At 43.3% G+C, this 15,804-nt stretch overlaps 1 protein-coding gene across 1 annotated transcript; it reads left to right on the forward strand.

Annotated features, from left to right (window-relative positions):
• Positions 1–1,236: 1,236 nt before the first annotated feature.
• Positions 1,237–14,066, forward strand: LOC100501431 (uncharacterized). Its single transcript, NM_001362466.1, has 17 exons — positions 1,237–1,734; positions 2,800–2,915; positions 2,998–3,344; positions 5,024–5,204; positions 5,301–5,423; positions 5,579–5,866; positions 6,675–6,800; positions 10,631–10,732; positions 10,815–10,868; positions 11,022–11,128; positions 11,303–11,363; positions 12,470–12,601; positions 12,692–12,829; positions 12,904–12,984; positions 13,055–13,135; positions 13,533–13,613; positions 13,717–14,066. Exons 1-17 carry the CDS (start codon positions 1,368–1,370, stop codon positions 13,828–13,830), a joined length of 2,499 nt encoding a protein of 832 aa, NP_001349395.1. The 5' UTR covers positions 1,237–1,367; the 3' UTR covers positions 13,831–14,066.
• The last annotated feature ends 1,738 nt before the right edge of the window (positions 14,067–15,804 follow it).

A 15,804-nucleotide genomic window follows, 5' to 3' on the forward strand; every position in this document is an offset into this window, starting at 1 on the left:
CTTGGATTGCTTCTTTTCTTTCTCACTTGTTCTTGTGATCAAAACTCCACTGTAATCAAGGCAAGAGGCACCAATTGTGTGGTGGCCCTTGCGGGGAAGTTTTGTTCCCGGTTTTGATTTGAGAAGAGAAGCTCACTCGGTCGGAAGGACCGTTTGAGAGAGGGAAAGGGTTGAAAGAGACCCGGTCTTTGTGACCACCTCAACGGGGAGTAGGTTTGCAAGAACCGAACCTCGGTAAAACAAATCCGCGTGTCACACCTCTTATTTGCTTGCGATTTGTTTTGCACCCTCTCTCCCGGACTCGATTATATTACTAACGCTAACCCGACTTGTAGTTGTGTTTATATTTGTAAATTTCAGTTTCGCCCTATTCACCCCCCTCTAGGCGACTATCACATGTTTAGAGCATCTCCAAGAGTCTTTCTAATTTCACTCTCTAAAATATCATTTGCATAAACAGATTTCTATGTATTTTCAACCTACAACAGTCTTTCTATATCATGTTTGTACTCTAGAGAGCCATCACATTTTCTATATTTAAATAGAAGATGTCTATATTTGATAGCCATTTAGATAAGTTGTTGGAAGTTTTTTTTACAAAAAAATACTATTTGTATAGATTACAAAAAATATAAAGAGTTTATTGGAGTTGTTCTTAGAGAGTGTTTGGAATGGCTCCAGGTTCCAGTTACGATGTGGAATTATAGTTTATAAAATCAATTTAAATAGTTTTTAAAATATTTTTAATCTAAATAATAAACGAAATGACTTATCTGAATGTCTTCTAAAGCCCTATAATTCTAACTTCACGATTTTCTAGGAGTACCTAAAGATCTGTTTCGCCAACTCTACTAAATTTTCTGGAGCTGGAGCTATCTTAAATAGGACCTTCAAGAGAGAGCTGGTTAGAGACAACCAAACACCCGACTCTAGAATTGCAACTATATGGAGTTTTGAGAGCTACAATACATATTTTTAAGTATTTTTTGTTGCTCTGAAATTTTAAAAAATCAATATAGACATATAGTTTAAATTTATTTATCCATCACTAGTTATAAAAATACAACCTAATATATAAAATAGAGCAAACTCATACCAAACACCCCATACCTCCGGACAACGTCGAACTTTGGCCCAGCAAGCTCACACCCCGAAATTCCACCTCAAAAATCAAAAAGAGAAAAAAAGAAAGAAAAAAAAGGCGAAACCCTTCTCTCCCCCGCCCCAACCCGATCTCTCGCTGCCTGCCTCCCTCCGGTCCCCCGTGGCCCCGTCCCCTCTTCGCCACCGCACCGACTCGCTCACAAAATCCTCACGCCGGACTCCTCCGCCGCCTCCGCCGCGCCATGCCCGTCGGCGCCTGATTCATGTCTCAGCCCCACGCCGCCGCTCCCGCCTCGAAGCGCCCCTTCTCGTCCACCACCACATCCCCGTCTCCGACGTCCTCCCCTGCGACGCCGCTTATGAAGAAGGCCAAGCACCCGGCCGCCACCGCCTCCTCCGTTGGGACGGTCGAGAAGAACGGTATCCATCTTGATACCGCCGCCGCCGCCGCCACGGGCGGGGGCCGAACGAACGGCGAGGAGGATGCGGAAATGGTGCTCGTGGACCAAGATGAGCTCCCCGCGCCCAGCGCGCCGGCCTCCGCGGGCGTTGCCGCCAACCTCTTCCGAAAGAAGGCCACGCTTCCGCAGCCGTCGACCTCCGCCCGCAAGCCCCTCCGCATCAGAATAGGCGCGCCCCCAATACCTTATTATGCGAATTGCTTACTCTGCGAGTCTTGTGCGATTGATCGTCATCGTCACTGAGGGGGTGTGGTCGCAATTGATTCCAGTCCTGTTGTTTCGGATATGTTACTTGCCATCTCGCGGGCTAGCCCAAAGTTTTTTCATGCCTGACATTAGGGTTAAAAGTCATATATCCGTTTACATATCACTTGTTTACCTTTCACTACCAGCCGCCACCTGGACCCACCTAAAATTAGCTCTTTGATGGACGCAATATGGAAATTGGCTAGATCTGCACATTGTTTCTGGAAAACTGGTGTTTTGGTAGCCTATTATGGCATTTCGGGTTTTCTTTTCTCGAGAGTTGATTATTGTTGGGACATTTCATATTTTATACCTGCTCATACCATCAGACTGATCAGAAGAGAGATTTGCCATAGGAAACATAATACTTCTGTTGAGCGGCTGCGTTTAGTTGTTTGCTTCTGTATATTTCAAGTACTTTGTAAATTGCCACACGGTTCACCTGTCTTTCTAACTAGCCGTTCATAAGCATTTGATTAACACATATGTAAACGAGAGAGAAACCGAGAAGGATCTGTTTTCCACTGAGAAGAATTAGGCACACAAATCTAGTCAAAGGGGAATATAATCTTGGTGGTGGACTGGTATACAGACACCTCACCCCCAGCAACTGAGCTGGAGTCAGTTCCTGTTTGATTAATTGTACCCCTAGTACCATGGTTTGGCTTGGCATTCGTTGGCACCTATGTGTGACAACCTCCAATATTGGGAAATGACAGCCCAATTCCTTTGAAACAACTCATTATGATGTACTTCAGCACACACTATTTGCTGATTCCTTTTACTTGCTACGACACCAGTTGCTGGCAAATTCATATTGAACGCATGTATGCAAATCTTATAAATCACGAGTCACTAGCAAAGACATGCTGAACATGTGTATTTGAAAATTTGAATATCAGAATTCATTGGGTTTCCTTTTCACAACCTTTGCTTAATGCCATAGCACTATGTCTAAATGCCATTCTGGCCATCATGCACTCATTAGGTCAACCAAAACTGCCAAAAAACTTCGAAGAGGATACATGGACGATTTTGAAGGATGCTATCACAGCTATTTTTCTCAAGCAGAAACTTTCTTGTGATGTTGAGAAACTCTATCAGGTTATACTTCTGTTGCTGACACTGTAATGTTCATGCTCCCACATTAGCATTTGAGTACGTTATACTTGTATTTGTACCACAGGCTGCTGGTGATCTTTGTCTACACAAGCTAGGGGCAAACCTATACGAACGAATCAAGAAAGAATGTGAAATACACATAGCTGAAAAGATATCAGCATTAGTGGGCCAAAGCCCAGATTTGGTTGTATTTTTGTCTCTGGTCCAAAGAACATGGCAAGATTTTTGTGATCAGATGTTGATTATTCGCGGTATTGCTTTACTTCTTGATGTAAAATATGTCAAGAATGTAGCAAATATTTGTTCAGTATGGGATATGGGGCTGCAGCTGTTTCGCAAGCATCTATCACTATCCCCAGAGATTGAACACAAAACTGTAACTGGCCTTCTCAGATTGATTGAGAGTGAGAGGTATGGTTAAGTTCTGTTAGTGATATGTGTACTTAATGTTATACAAGGCCATACTTACTTTACAACTGATTGCATATAATATAGGGCATGTTTGGTTGCATGGAACTAAACTTTAGTCCCTCCCTTTTAGTTCCTTTTAGTCCCTAAATTGCCAAACACAGGGACTAAAAAAGAGGAAAACATATGGTTTAGTCCCTGTGTTTGGCAATTTAGGGACTAAAGTTTAGTCCCATGGAACCAAACAGGCCCATAGGGTCATGATTCTTTCAAACCAAAATTTGGAAATTACCTATATTTTTGTATATTGAGAATTTAAGGTGGTATACCTTTAACGCAAAATATGTAGCATTCAGTCTTAAACCTACGTACTTTTCTGTATTCTCTACATTAGTTCAGTGTAAACAGTTACAAAATCCAGTATGGAAGGGACATTGACATATTGCTTATTTATTTTGAAATAACATGCGAAGAGATGGTGATAGAACAGAACAAATGATGCTAATAATGCTTGAATCTGCAATGAATAGTCGTAGTTGTATGCCCATATCCTTGTAATCCTATTACACAATGCCAAATCTGAACCGTGTGAACAGTATAGGACTATATGACCATATCATGATCATGGCAAGTGAGATGACTGAGCCAGGTCTGCTGCCGTCCCGACTTTGCTTTGCCTGTCCTGGGTTGGGCCCGGCTAGCATGAACACAACTTTAATATTCTGCTCTCACTTTCTAAATAAAATAGTATTCCAGTTACATTTCAGCGAGAATATTAAATATGTAGGGGATATGTATGTTCATGTGGCTTTTGGGTTTGGCCCAGGGCACGTTCATGCCTATGAACCTTAAAGTTGATAACTTATCCTTGCCTGGATTTTTCTACACTGTGCTGGGTGGATCACGGATGCCCATGAACAGATCCAGCAGCAACTATTATCACAATTGAAGAAATACAATTTTTTTTCTTTGGCCCACATGCCATCTTTAATGTCTTCTTAACTATGTTAGTTTGATTGAATGTTACAACATTTGTTGATCCACATGCGAGTCAATCTCAGTGTCCTTGAAGCAAAATAGTGTTTTGCCAATTTGCCTTGAGTTATTTGATTATGTTCCAAGTTCGTATGAACATACGCATTGTTCTTAAGGCGTCGCCTAGGCGTCCAGGCGGAGGTCCAACCCCTAGACGGCTTGCCCGCCTACCTCGCCTAGGCGTCGCCTAGGCGCCGCTTAGGCGTCCAGACGGTGGTCCAACGCCTTGGCTCGCCTTACCGCTTTAAAAACCATGAACATATGTTTCTGGCATTGTGATGAAAATATTAAAAAATGCCACTGTTTGTGTCATGCCTTCTCCACTTATGCTAACATGGAAATTTTGTTTAGTATGTTTGGGGCCACTCATTTCCCCACCAAAGTCATGCTTGTACTGTAGTTTAATTTGGTACTAGCTATTTTGAATGGGGGAACTGAAACAGTGTACCTAGACTTTAAGATATGTTGCTTTGTTTTAGCTAATAAGTGGAAAAATGGTGGTTCACTTGTGCAAGTTGTGATAATTGCATGTGTGTGGAACACATCTTATAACAGAGCTTGTGAACTGAAAAAGTGTCTGCCTTGTATTCATAACCCTATCAATAATAGATACGTCTGTTCAATAATTTTTCATTTTTTCTGATCAGGCTTGGTGAAGCAATAGATAGGACATTACTTAGTCATCTTTTGAAGATGCTTACCGCTCTTGGAATGTATTCTGAGAGTTTTGAAAAGCCCTTTCTTGAGTGCACTTCTGAATTTTATGCTACGGAAGGTGTTAAATATATGCAACAATCTGATATTCCAGACTACCTGAAGCATGTAGAGGTAAGGATAGATTTCCTTATATTCTTCATATTATTTACTCATGTAGAACCAGGCAGGCACACCATTTAACTGATAATATGCACCTGAGCTGTGCAGTCGAGGTTGCAAGAAGAACATGAAAGGTGCATTCTGTATTTGGAAGCTAACACGAGGAAGCCACTGATCGCAACTACTGAAACACAATTGCTAGACCGTCATACATCTGCAATTATTGAGAAGGTGACCATTTGCCTTTATAATATATGTTCCTTTTATGCAGCCTGAGCAAGCATGCGAATTTGTATGTTTCTTGTTGGGCACGATATCCATAAACTGCAATAATGCTTTACTAACCTGCTTTTGTATGTTGGTCCTTGTGTTTGTGGTGTTTTCAGGGGTTCGCAATGCTCATGGATGCAAATCGTATAAATGACCTCTTGAGGATGTACAACCTTTTCCAGAGGGTTAATGCTGTTGAGCTGCTAAAACAAGCACTTAGTTCATATATCCGGGCTACAGGCCAGGGCATTATTATGGATGAAGAAAAGGACAGAGAGTTAGTTCCATTTCTTCTTGATTTTAAGGCATCCCTCGACAAAATATTGGAAGAAAGTTTTGCTAAAAATGAGGCTTTCTCCAATACCATGAAAGATTCGTTTGAGCACCTTATCAATCTAAGACAGGTGTCTGTTCTGATCTTCTATTGTTCTACTTGACTGGTGTTGACGTCAATGTGATTCTTCTCATAGATGCCATTCTGTCTTTTTTCCTCTATCATCTCGTTTATTATTCTCTCTGGTCATAATGTCCATGTCGTTATGATGTGAGAATGTGAGATCTTTGAGCAATAGTCTCTGCCAATTTACCAAAATATATTTTGTGATGATGATGTAGAAAGTTACACAATCAGAAAAGCTTATGCTATACTTAAATAACCAACTCCTAGAAATGATGGCAGTGATTTGACTTGAACTTTTGGATCTAGAATTTTATAAGAAAAAGATGTCTAAAATAGATATTCATTTCGTGTGTGTTGATAATTACCACATCCAGGTCTTCCAACTTTCAAAAATAACAAACAATCTCGTCTCTATTTTTGTTAACTTGTTTGTTGTAGCTAGGCTTTCTATTCTTCGTAGAGTAGTAATTTAGATTTTTTGGGGGTTTTATATGTCCCTGTCGCGAAAGGGCCTCTAACTGAGTTAGTTAGTTGGTCTAAGTAGCACTCCTCAGGTATTGAGTTCGACTCCTTCGTCTGTTCCACAACAAAGCACAGGTCTAAAGCCAGACCCTGGTCGCGGTCGTTCTCACGTGGGCTACGATGACGTTGTGTGCCTGTGTATGAGTGAGTGGGGCAGAGGTTCGAGGATTTTCTTGACCTGCATGAGGTCTTCTTAGAAATGCCTGAGGGCTGTCTTACTCCACACATGTCAGAGTTTTTTTATATGTTCTTGTCAAGTAATGGGTCCCATGTTTGTTTCATGTCAACAGAACCGTCCTGCGGAATTGATTGCAAAGTTTCTTGATGAGAAACTTCGAGCTGGCAATAAAGGGACATCAGAAGAAGAGCTGGAGGGCATACTTGATAAAGTTTTGGTCATGTTTCGGTTTATACAAGTAAGTTATAGATCTATTTCATTTGACTAATAAATTGCATTTCCTCTTGATTAGCAATATAATTTCTACTTCTCTTTGTGAGGTTGCATTTTTGATGCACTACAGATATGGGGCCCTTTTTTTCTTAAATATGCACTCTATGTACTAGAAAGGTGTAGGGGAAATAACCTTGCTGGCCAATTTTTTTCTGTCAAAGCTGGGCAAAACTCGTGCTGTGAAAACAGCCATCCCAATTTTAACTGGTCAAATTTCGGCTTGGTTATGAACCAAATGGAGGCTATCTGCCAAAGTGAGATCAAAATTTGGCTTGGCCTATTGGGGCGGGCAACCTAACAGATCCTATCCAATAGATGGTATAAGTTGGGCCTTCCCAAACATGGTAATGTTGGTGCCTTAAAAACATGGTGATTTTGTCTTAAATATTTAAATGGGAGTGAAAGACTGAGAAGCCTGCCTTACTAGGCTTTATGAAAAGATAAAGTGCCGATTGTTAGAGTATATTAGGCATGTTAGAGTATATTAGGCAACTCCTGATATGGTTGGTTTAACCTTCCTTATATCTAGAATAACCTTCCTTGTCTCTAGGATAGGCTTCTTGCCCTCCAAGTCATGTACTCCTATCTATTCTCCCTAGAGGCCATCCCACACACTATACGCATTCTCTCCTTCCATCATGGTATCACAAGTTTAGGTTTTAGATCCAATAGGCGTCTTCCGCTGTCACCGTCGTGCTGCCCTCAGGGAGATTGTCCTCTGCCGGGGGCAGCGCCCTCGTAGGATGCGCGGTCGATTCCTCTGTTTTGTCGTGCCCATCGTCGTCATCGCGTCAAGTCGAAGTAGCAGTAGACCGGAAAACTCACCGTCGACGCTGCTCGGACCGGCCCCCGTCGACCTGCACCGGCTGGATTCGGCACCTCCACACGCCGTCGTGGTGACGGTTCTGGCCAGGTCGAATCCCTGCCGCCGGCTGGGTCGTGCACCGCCATGGTGGCGGCTCCGACTCTCGCTGCCGGCCGGTCCGGCCGGAGCCACGCGCCAAGCTTGCATGTTCGCGCTGGAGCCGTGTGCCCACGTCGGGACGCTGCGCTCGCGCTGAGCCGCCCTCGCTTCGGTACCCCGGTGAATTCCCGCGCCTCGGTACCCCGGTGAATTCCCCAGACCTGTTGCTGCTGTCTCTTTTTTTGTTTTCCCGGTCAGTGATCGGGTTTGCGTCTCCATCGCCCACCGCCAGTCGACTCGCGCGCCCTAGACGTCGTCTCCAACAACACTAGCTTCTTCATCTTCTTCGACGGTGCAACTGGCGTGGCATGCGGCGTAATCGGAACGCCTGCCTGTGTCGCGCCTCTTCATCTGCACATCCATCTATGCCGGCTCGTTGTCGCCACCACCGATTGGAAGGTCCACCATCGACATCACCATCGTCGTCTTCGACTCGCACGCCATCGGCTTGATCAATCGATCGCGGGCGAACCATCCTCCCGAGACGTTTCTCGTCCATTGCGCGATGCTTCGCCAAGCAAGAGGGCCGTCACTGCGTCGCCTCCTCGGGCAGTAGCATCGCCGTCTGTCGTCAACCAACGTTGTTGCATCTACATCGCTGTCGACTTCGTCGGTGCGCGTTTCCCGCGCATGGTTTGAGCGCAATCTAATATGTGGTGGGGAAATACCACCATTTGCTTGTCACGCAGTATGCACTTTACCTTGTCCTTATTGTTTATATCAACAAGAACCCCATGCTCCCATCCCACATCATCTGAATTTCTTCTAAGGCCACTAACTCCCTCTGGTGCACTTGCAGTTTCAGATTGACCCTCTGTCATCTGAGTTCAAGCCATCAGTCAACAAATTACAAACTGAATATGTGAATAACAGAGGAGATGAGAGGAGAGAAGCAGGGGAGGAGGAACATACGGACCATGGGGCTGTCCGCTGTCGTAGCGGAGGGGGTGCAGGTGCAGATGCGTCTCTGGCGTCCGACGGAGGGGTTTTAGCCATGCAGGAGAGAAGCAAGTAGGGGGAGAGAAGCAGGGGTCTGTCGTCCGGCGTACAGGAGAGAAGCTGCAGCCGCCCGCGTCTCCGGCGTTCTTTTCTCTCCCGCGCGCGCCGCCCTTTTCTCTCCTTGCGCGTCGCCCTTTTCTCTCTCGTGCGCGCGCCACCCTTTTCTCTCCCGCGCGTGCCCTTTTCTCTCCCGCGCGCGCCCTTTACCCGCACGCTATTTCCCGCTCGCGTGCGCGGCGCGCGCCTAGCTCGCCTAAGCGCCGCCTGGGCTCCTGGGCGCCGCGGAATCGCCGCCTAGGCGCTCCAATCGACTAGGAGCCCGCCTACCCCCCTAGTCCAGGCGGGAGGTCGTGGCCTAGCGACTAGGCGCGCCTAGGCGCATCGTAGGCGCCGATTTTCAAAACCCTGATTGGCACTATTGAGGCTTGTTTCCCATGTGTTGTGGCTCTCACCGTCGTGATTCTAGGAACCTCGATGTGTGGCCACGCCTACCTCTTCTCTTCGCCCAGCACAACCTCGTCGCCAGCATCATCGTCTCATCCTCGACTACTTTGTCTACTCCGCTCTGACAACCGTGCGTTACGCTGACACTCCCGTTGTGCTGCACCACAATCGTCGCGGAGACCTTCTCTGCTGGTCCCTTGAGATGTTGGCACATATGGTTGGGGCCCTCTACCTAGTACGTCCGGTACTGGCACCACCGACACGTGCATTCATCCACAACGCGTTTCTAGGCTTGGCAGACCTGGAACACGCATCGTCCATGGCTGCTTGACGCGTCGCCCCTGACATCGACATCCTCATCTGCCTCGACGCATCGCACCTTTGTCTACGACTGCTTCTCAGCGCCACCGTCATCACGACGTCCTCTGGCGCGCTGCAGGCCTTCCGCGTGCCGCACCAGCACCCGCGACTTGTGCAGCTTGTCTTTTTCGACGTCCTCGACAACTTCCTCGACCACAGCTACCCTACGCACGACACCTCGACGACGGCTCGACGCCCTTGCACTTGGCTACCTCGACATTATCAGCACAAAGAGCTATCATCTGCATGGGCTACTCCAGTCGCAACATTCGCACCGGTGTTCCGACTGTGGATGGGATATCTCCATTATTCTCCGGTCTGTCCGTTCGTGTTGCTAACGCTACGACTGCGGGGGGATGTTAGAATATATTAGGCGTGTTAGAGTATATTAGGCAGCTCCTGATATGGTTGGTTTAGGATTGATTGTAATCCCAAGATAACCTTCCTTATATCTAGGATAACCTTCCTTATCTCTAGGATAACCTTATTGTCCTCCAAGTCATGTACTCCTATATATTCTCCCTAGAGGCTCACGGGCCGCCACTACAGGCGTCGGACAACAGCAGAGGCGGCGGCCAACAATAGGCATGCAGATTAGTTAGATAAGGATTAGAAGATTAAGGAGATAAGGTTTGTTAGAGAGAAAAGAGGGGATCTCAGATTTCTCTTTAGATAAGGACTAGAAGGGAGTGTAAATACTTGTAAGCACCACTCTATATGAATTACGCAGAAAACTATTTAGCCTACTTCCTCCAAAGGAGCGACCGCCGAAGAACAACGCGGCCCCTGCGCCAGTCCGCCGCGCGCCCGTCCACGGCGCCCTGCGCCAGCCCTCAACGCCTCATCCCTGCAATCTGCACAGTCTCTATAATAGGAGCTGTAATCCTATCAGCCAAACCCTTTATTTCTTTTGTATGATGTAATAAATTTGTTAAATGATTTCAAACTAACAAAATTGTTTAAGCGCTAACTGGAAAACTCAATTATATAATAGTTTAATTGCAAGCTTTATATTTCATCATCTGCAGGGTAAAGATGTATTTGAGGCATTCTACAAGAAAGATCTAGCTAAGAGGTTGCTGCTTGGGAAGAGCGCATCAATAGATGCTGAAAAATCGATGATCACAAAAGTAATAATGTCTTTTCTAGTGTTTTCACATGTTCCGACATATGTGGACAAGAACAACTTTACCAACATGCTTATGTTTGTAGCTCAAAACTGAGTGTGGAAGTCAGTTTACCAATAAGCTGGAGGGAATGTTCAAGGTAGTGTTAGCTGTTTCTACTATGATGATATTTCTAGTCTTATTTTATTTTGCACACCTCTATAGTTCTATCGTTAGATGCATCTGAAATATCAATATTTCTTTATATAGATTCAGTGCCCTTTTAACATCTCTTATTACCTGCTGGTTGTAGGACATTGAATTATCCAAAGAAATAAACGATTCATTCAGGCAATCATCTCAAGCTAGGACAAAGCTTCCCTCAGGCATTGAAATGAGTGTTCATGTGCTTACAACAGGGTAAATATTTTTGCCTCATTGCTTTGATACATACTCTCTGCAGAACTTGTTCCGGTTAGATAGCTTTGTAGACCTGATCTCATGCATGTGCTCCGTAGTCCTAGCATGGCAGGCTGGCCTTTTGATGTTGTTGGTCATATTTATGTAGTTATGATAAAATATGTTGATTTACAGCTATTGGCCTACATATCCACCAATGGACGTGAAACTCCCACACGAACTGAATGTGTATCAGGTTAGTATATGGCCTTGATGACGGTAGTAATTATTTTAATGTCAGTCTGCATATTTTGTTGAATCCTCCTTTCTGAATACCAAGGTTTTAAAGTCGTCCGACTGATCGCGATTAGTCACGATTAGTCGGCCTTATCGCTAGTCCGAGCTCGATTAGGGTCTCCGACTCGACTAGAGCGACTAGATAGCGATTAGTCGTCCTAGTCGCCGACTAATCGCGATTAGTCGTCCGACTAGGGGTTATGGTCGACTAGTTATGCCTGTTTGGGCCACTAATCCGACCTCTATTATGTGGGTCGGCCCACCATCTGTACACAACACAAACGTTGTTTTGCCCTATGCCCCTGCTTGTACCAATACGGTACGCACTATTGCGCGTGCGCTCTTCCCCAGCTCAGCCACCCCTTCTCTAGCGTCGTCGTCCCTTACCCATCGTCGTCGCTCTCCTCTCCTGCCGCCCTGTTGTGCTTTGGCGGCTCTCTGCTCGAGCAGCAGCTGCACTCCCTCCATCGTGCGGTGGTTGTAGTCTGCAGACCCCCCTCCAACGCGTTCTCGTCCTCCTCTGTTGTCTTTTCAGCGGCTGAACAGGCGAGTAGGCGACCACTCCTCTGTTTATAATTCAGAGATTGAGATGAGGACCTCTTCAGACGGTAATTGCTATGATATTTTGGTTGTTCAGTGTTCTCTGTTCACTAACTGAGTAGTATTGTGCCCGCATTGGCCTCCTCTTGAGTTGTGCTTCACTTGATTGTTGTGCCACTACATATGAGAATAGGAGGCGACGTAATAATGTTGAAGTCATATTTCCAGAATCTGTGTTGCCCCAGCCCTAGAACGATGGCAGTGGCACTGGTACAGTTTATGCAGTCTTGCAGTCTAGCTAGGCAGCTACAACTATATATATTCATATATATTGATATACACACATATGGTCCTGTTATAGGTGGATGACTATAGGACGACTAGGAGTCGACTAGGCTCGACTAATCGAGCAAATCTACGACTAATCACGATTAGTCACCTTATCGTGCTCAGGCGACTAGAGTCGACTAGCCGACTTTAAAACCTTGCTGAATACTTTGTTTACTCATCTCCCTCTTCTGACAGGATATATTTAAAGAGTTCTATTTGAGCAAGTACAGTGGAAGGCGTTTAATGTGGCAGAATTCTTTGGGACACTGTGTCTTGAAAGCAGACTTTCCCAAAGGCAAAAAGGAACTCGCGGTGTCATTGTTTCAGGTGCATTTTCATCTAATTTTTCAGTGCCTATCAGTTGAAACTATCTGAGATCAATAATTATGTTTTCCCGTAACTTATTGCTGCCATCAGAGTGTGGTTTTGATGTTGTTCAATGACGCACAAAAATTAAGCTTCCTTGACATCAAAGATTCCACTGGTATCGAGGATAAAGAATTGAGACGGACACTGCAATCGCTTGCATGTGGTAAAGTTCGGGTTCTCCAAAAGGTGTGATCCTTTTTTTGTCATCATCATTTGCATTTTCAGTATGCAGCTTCTTTAATTGTAATCTATGTTTTCAGATACCAAAAGGGAGAGATGTAGAAGATAAGGATGACTTTGTATTCAATGAAGATTTTAGTGCTCCCCTCTATCGCATAAAGGTAATATATGTACACATACACTTTGGATCTGATATGGTCATCAATCTTTACTGTTGTTATGCACTTCCAGGTAAATGCAATTCAAATGAAGGAGACGGTAGAAGAAAACACGAGCACCACTGAGAGAGTGTTCCAGGATCGGCAGTATCAGGTGCTTTAACTCTATATGCTAGCAAACGAAAAATCTCTTAGTTCAGTTGCAGAATGGGCAGCAAGTTCTTTTATGTGTTTTTTTTATTTTTGCGATGGATTATCCTTGGAACTTGCAGTACATAGTTAGCTTGAACAACATCTGCTTTTGCTTGCTCAGTTGATATGTGCTGGATGCTTTATGATAGAAAAACGAGTCCCCTATATTGAACATTTGAACTCCACATTATACTATTTCAAAGAGTGGACCCCTTTTTCTTTTTATATCTTCTACTAGGTTATGGGACTTCACTTTTCATGTAATCTTATCATACTCATTATGAAAAAATGTAAATATGTAAATTTTGTCCTTTCAAATTGAAATTTGTAATGCATAATTTGACAAGATCCTTTTGCAGGTTGATGCGGCCATAGTTCGAATAATGAAGACGCGGAAGGTCCTGAGCCACACCCTTCTAATAACCGAGCTTTACCAGCAGGTGACACTTCAGAATATTAATTAATTTAGCTGTGTATGTTATTTACCTTACGACAACTTGACCCCCTTTAACCTTTGGGGTTCATCCATGTCTCTCATTTCAGCTTAAGTTCCCTGTTAAGCCAGCTGATATCAAGAAAAGAATAGAGAGCTTAATAGACCGGGAGTACCTGGAGCGGGACAGGAGTAACCCCCAGATCTACAACTATCTGGCTTGACAGAGCTTTGGAGGATCATTAAAGAGACCGCTCACTTTATTATCAGAAAAGACACTGTAAATTGGTTTGTTTTCCAGTTCCTTGTTCTTTCCTGTTTTTCTTCTCTGGGAGGGAGTTGTAACTGTTGCAACGTGTCTGTATACGAGAACGTCTTTTTTTCAGTATTAGTATAAAATGTATAAGCATAATGCATGTATCTGTTTACATTACATGTATGCTTGTCAGTTCGTGTCGTCTTCCCTGGTGCGCGACGATCTGGATAATATGCCTGCTTACATTATGTTCTCGCTTAATTTCCGAGCGCTTGACATTTTCTTAGGGAATACTATCTCCGTTCCAAAACGAAAGATGTTTTATTTTTTCCATGACAAATTTCAAAAATCCTAGTCAATTTAGTAGCGAAAATATTCTGTGCAAAATGTATCTTCCGTGTAATTGTGATACTCCTTTATAAGAAACATGCTCCCTTCTCAAGGAGGATGCAATTTTCGATCAAATTTATGTAAGGGGCCGTTTGTACCCGCTTGTTTTGGAGAAATTAGAATATACTTAATATAGTAGGCTATTTGGCATTGACATGGAAGACTTTCTAAAGTTTAGATATATGTTAATCTTAAATTTATAGGATGAGATATGTAAATTGATTTTATGCAGGCTATATTTCTACTCTGCAATTTATAACACATGTTTTAGCTCGGTAGAGACACTGCACATAAAAATTTCCCCTCTAACCAATACTAGTATATAAATATATTTTATATAAAACCATATTATCTTGATTGATCTATGCTTAAATTATTATTATTAGAATGAAATTTAATTCAAATGATCCAAATATAACCTAAAAATTTAATATTTATCATTTGCAAATAATTTGTGCATTATATCGATTTGGAGTTATATTTCTTGATAATATTTTCTATAAAAATAGTTAAATTTGAGAAGTTTAATTTTGACAAAAACTTAGAATAACATCTTTTTTGAAATGGGGGCACTGCTGAAGCCATAGTAGCTATTCGACTCATCAGTAAAAAATAAAAAGGACAGTCACAAACAATAGTTGTAATAGCGATTCAACTCATTAGTAAAAATGACAGTCACGTAAGCCAAAGTTGAAGTCGATTCCTTAGTCCAAAAGTGATGAGGGTCTCGCATGATTACAATTCCCACCCGAAGATTTCGTTTACACTTAACATTTTTTTACCTAATTTAATATTGGCTAAAGTTAGAGAAATTTTTTATGACAAAAATATCTTACATTTTTTTAAAACTACCCGACAAGCTTTATTCATCTGACAACATCGTTACGTCCTTTGTTTAAAAATGAAAGATACAACTAGGATTCATCAACCCAATTACATGAAGCTTTGACATAAACTTGTCGGGCTAGCTCGTGGCCAACTTAGGGCCCGTTCGTTTCTAACAGTTTCAATCCTAGTCTGAACACTTCCAGGGCAAGGATCAAGTGAATCTAGTTGGTTCACTGAAACCTGCTCACCAGTGAAATTCAGGCAGGAAAGAAAACTGTAGAACCAATGATGGTTGTTCGTTTCAAATAGAAATAGAAACACTTGTTTCACAACAAACTGGTATTATCTAGTTTGAACTTGACAATAAAACAAGTGATAAGCATGATAGCTGTTAACAACAAGTGTGCTAGTAATACCAAGTGATAAAGAAGTGATGGTTCTAGTGATGCTTGGAAGGCAATGGATAAGTTGTCATGTGGCAGAGCTCAAATATGAGTACTTGCTAGCATCCTGAAGTTCAGACACGAGTGTTAGTCTGTCAGCAATTGTTCAGTAGCCTTGTTATATGCAACTGAAATCATGTTGATTCCCTTGAGTTTCCTCCGGAAGTCTTGAAGACTGGAGTACAACAGGTTTCACAACAATAGGCACTAACAATTTGTAGTAGTATTTCTGATATAACCTACAAACTTTTTTATTATTATGGAAGGTTATATGCCTTGTC

This window comes from Zea mays, chromosome 1, assembly GCF_902167145.1.
Source record: "Zea mays cultivar B73 chromosome 1, Zm-B73-REFERENCE-NAM-5.0, whole genome shotgun sequence".
Taxonomy (NCBI): Eukaryota; Viridiplantae; Streptophyta; class Magnoliopsida; order Poales; family Poaceae; genus Zea; species Zea mays.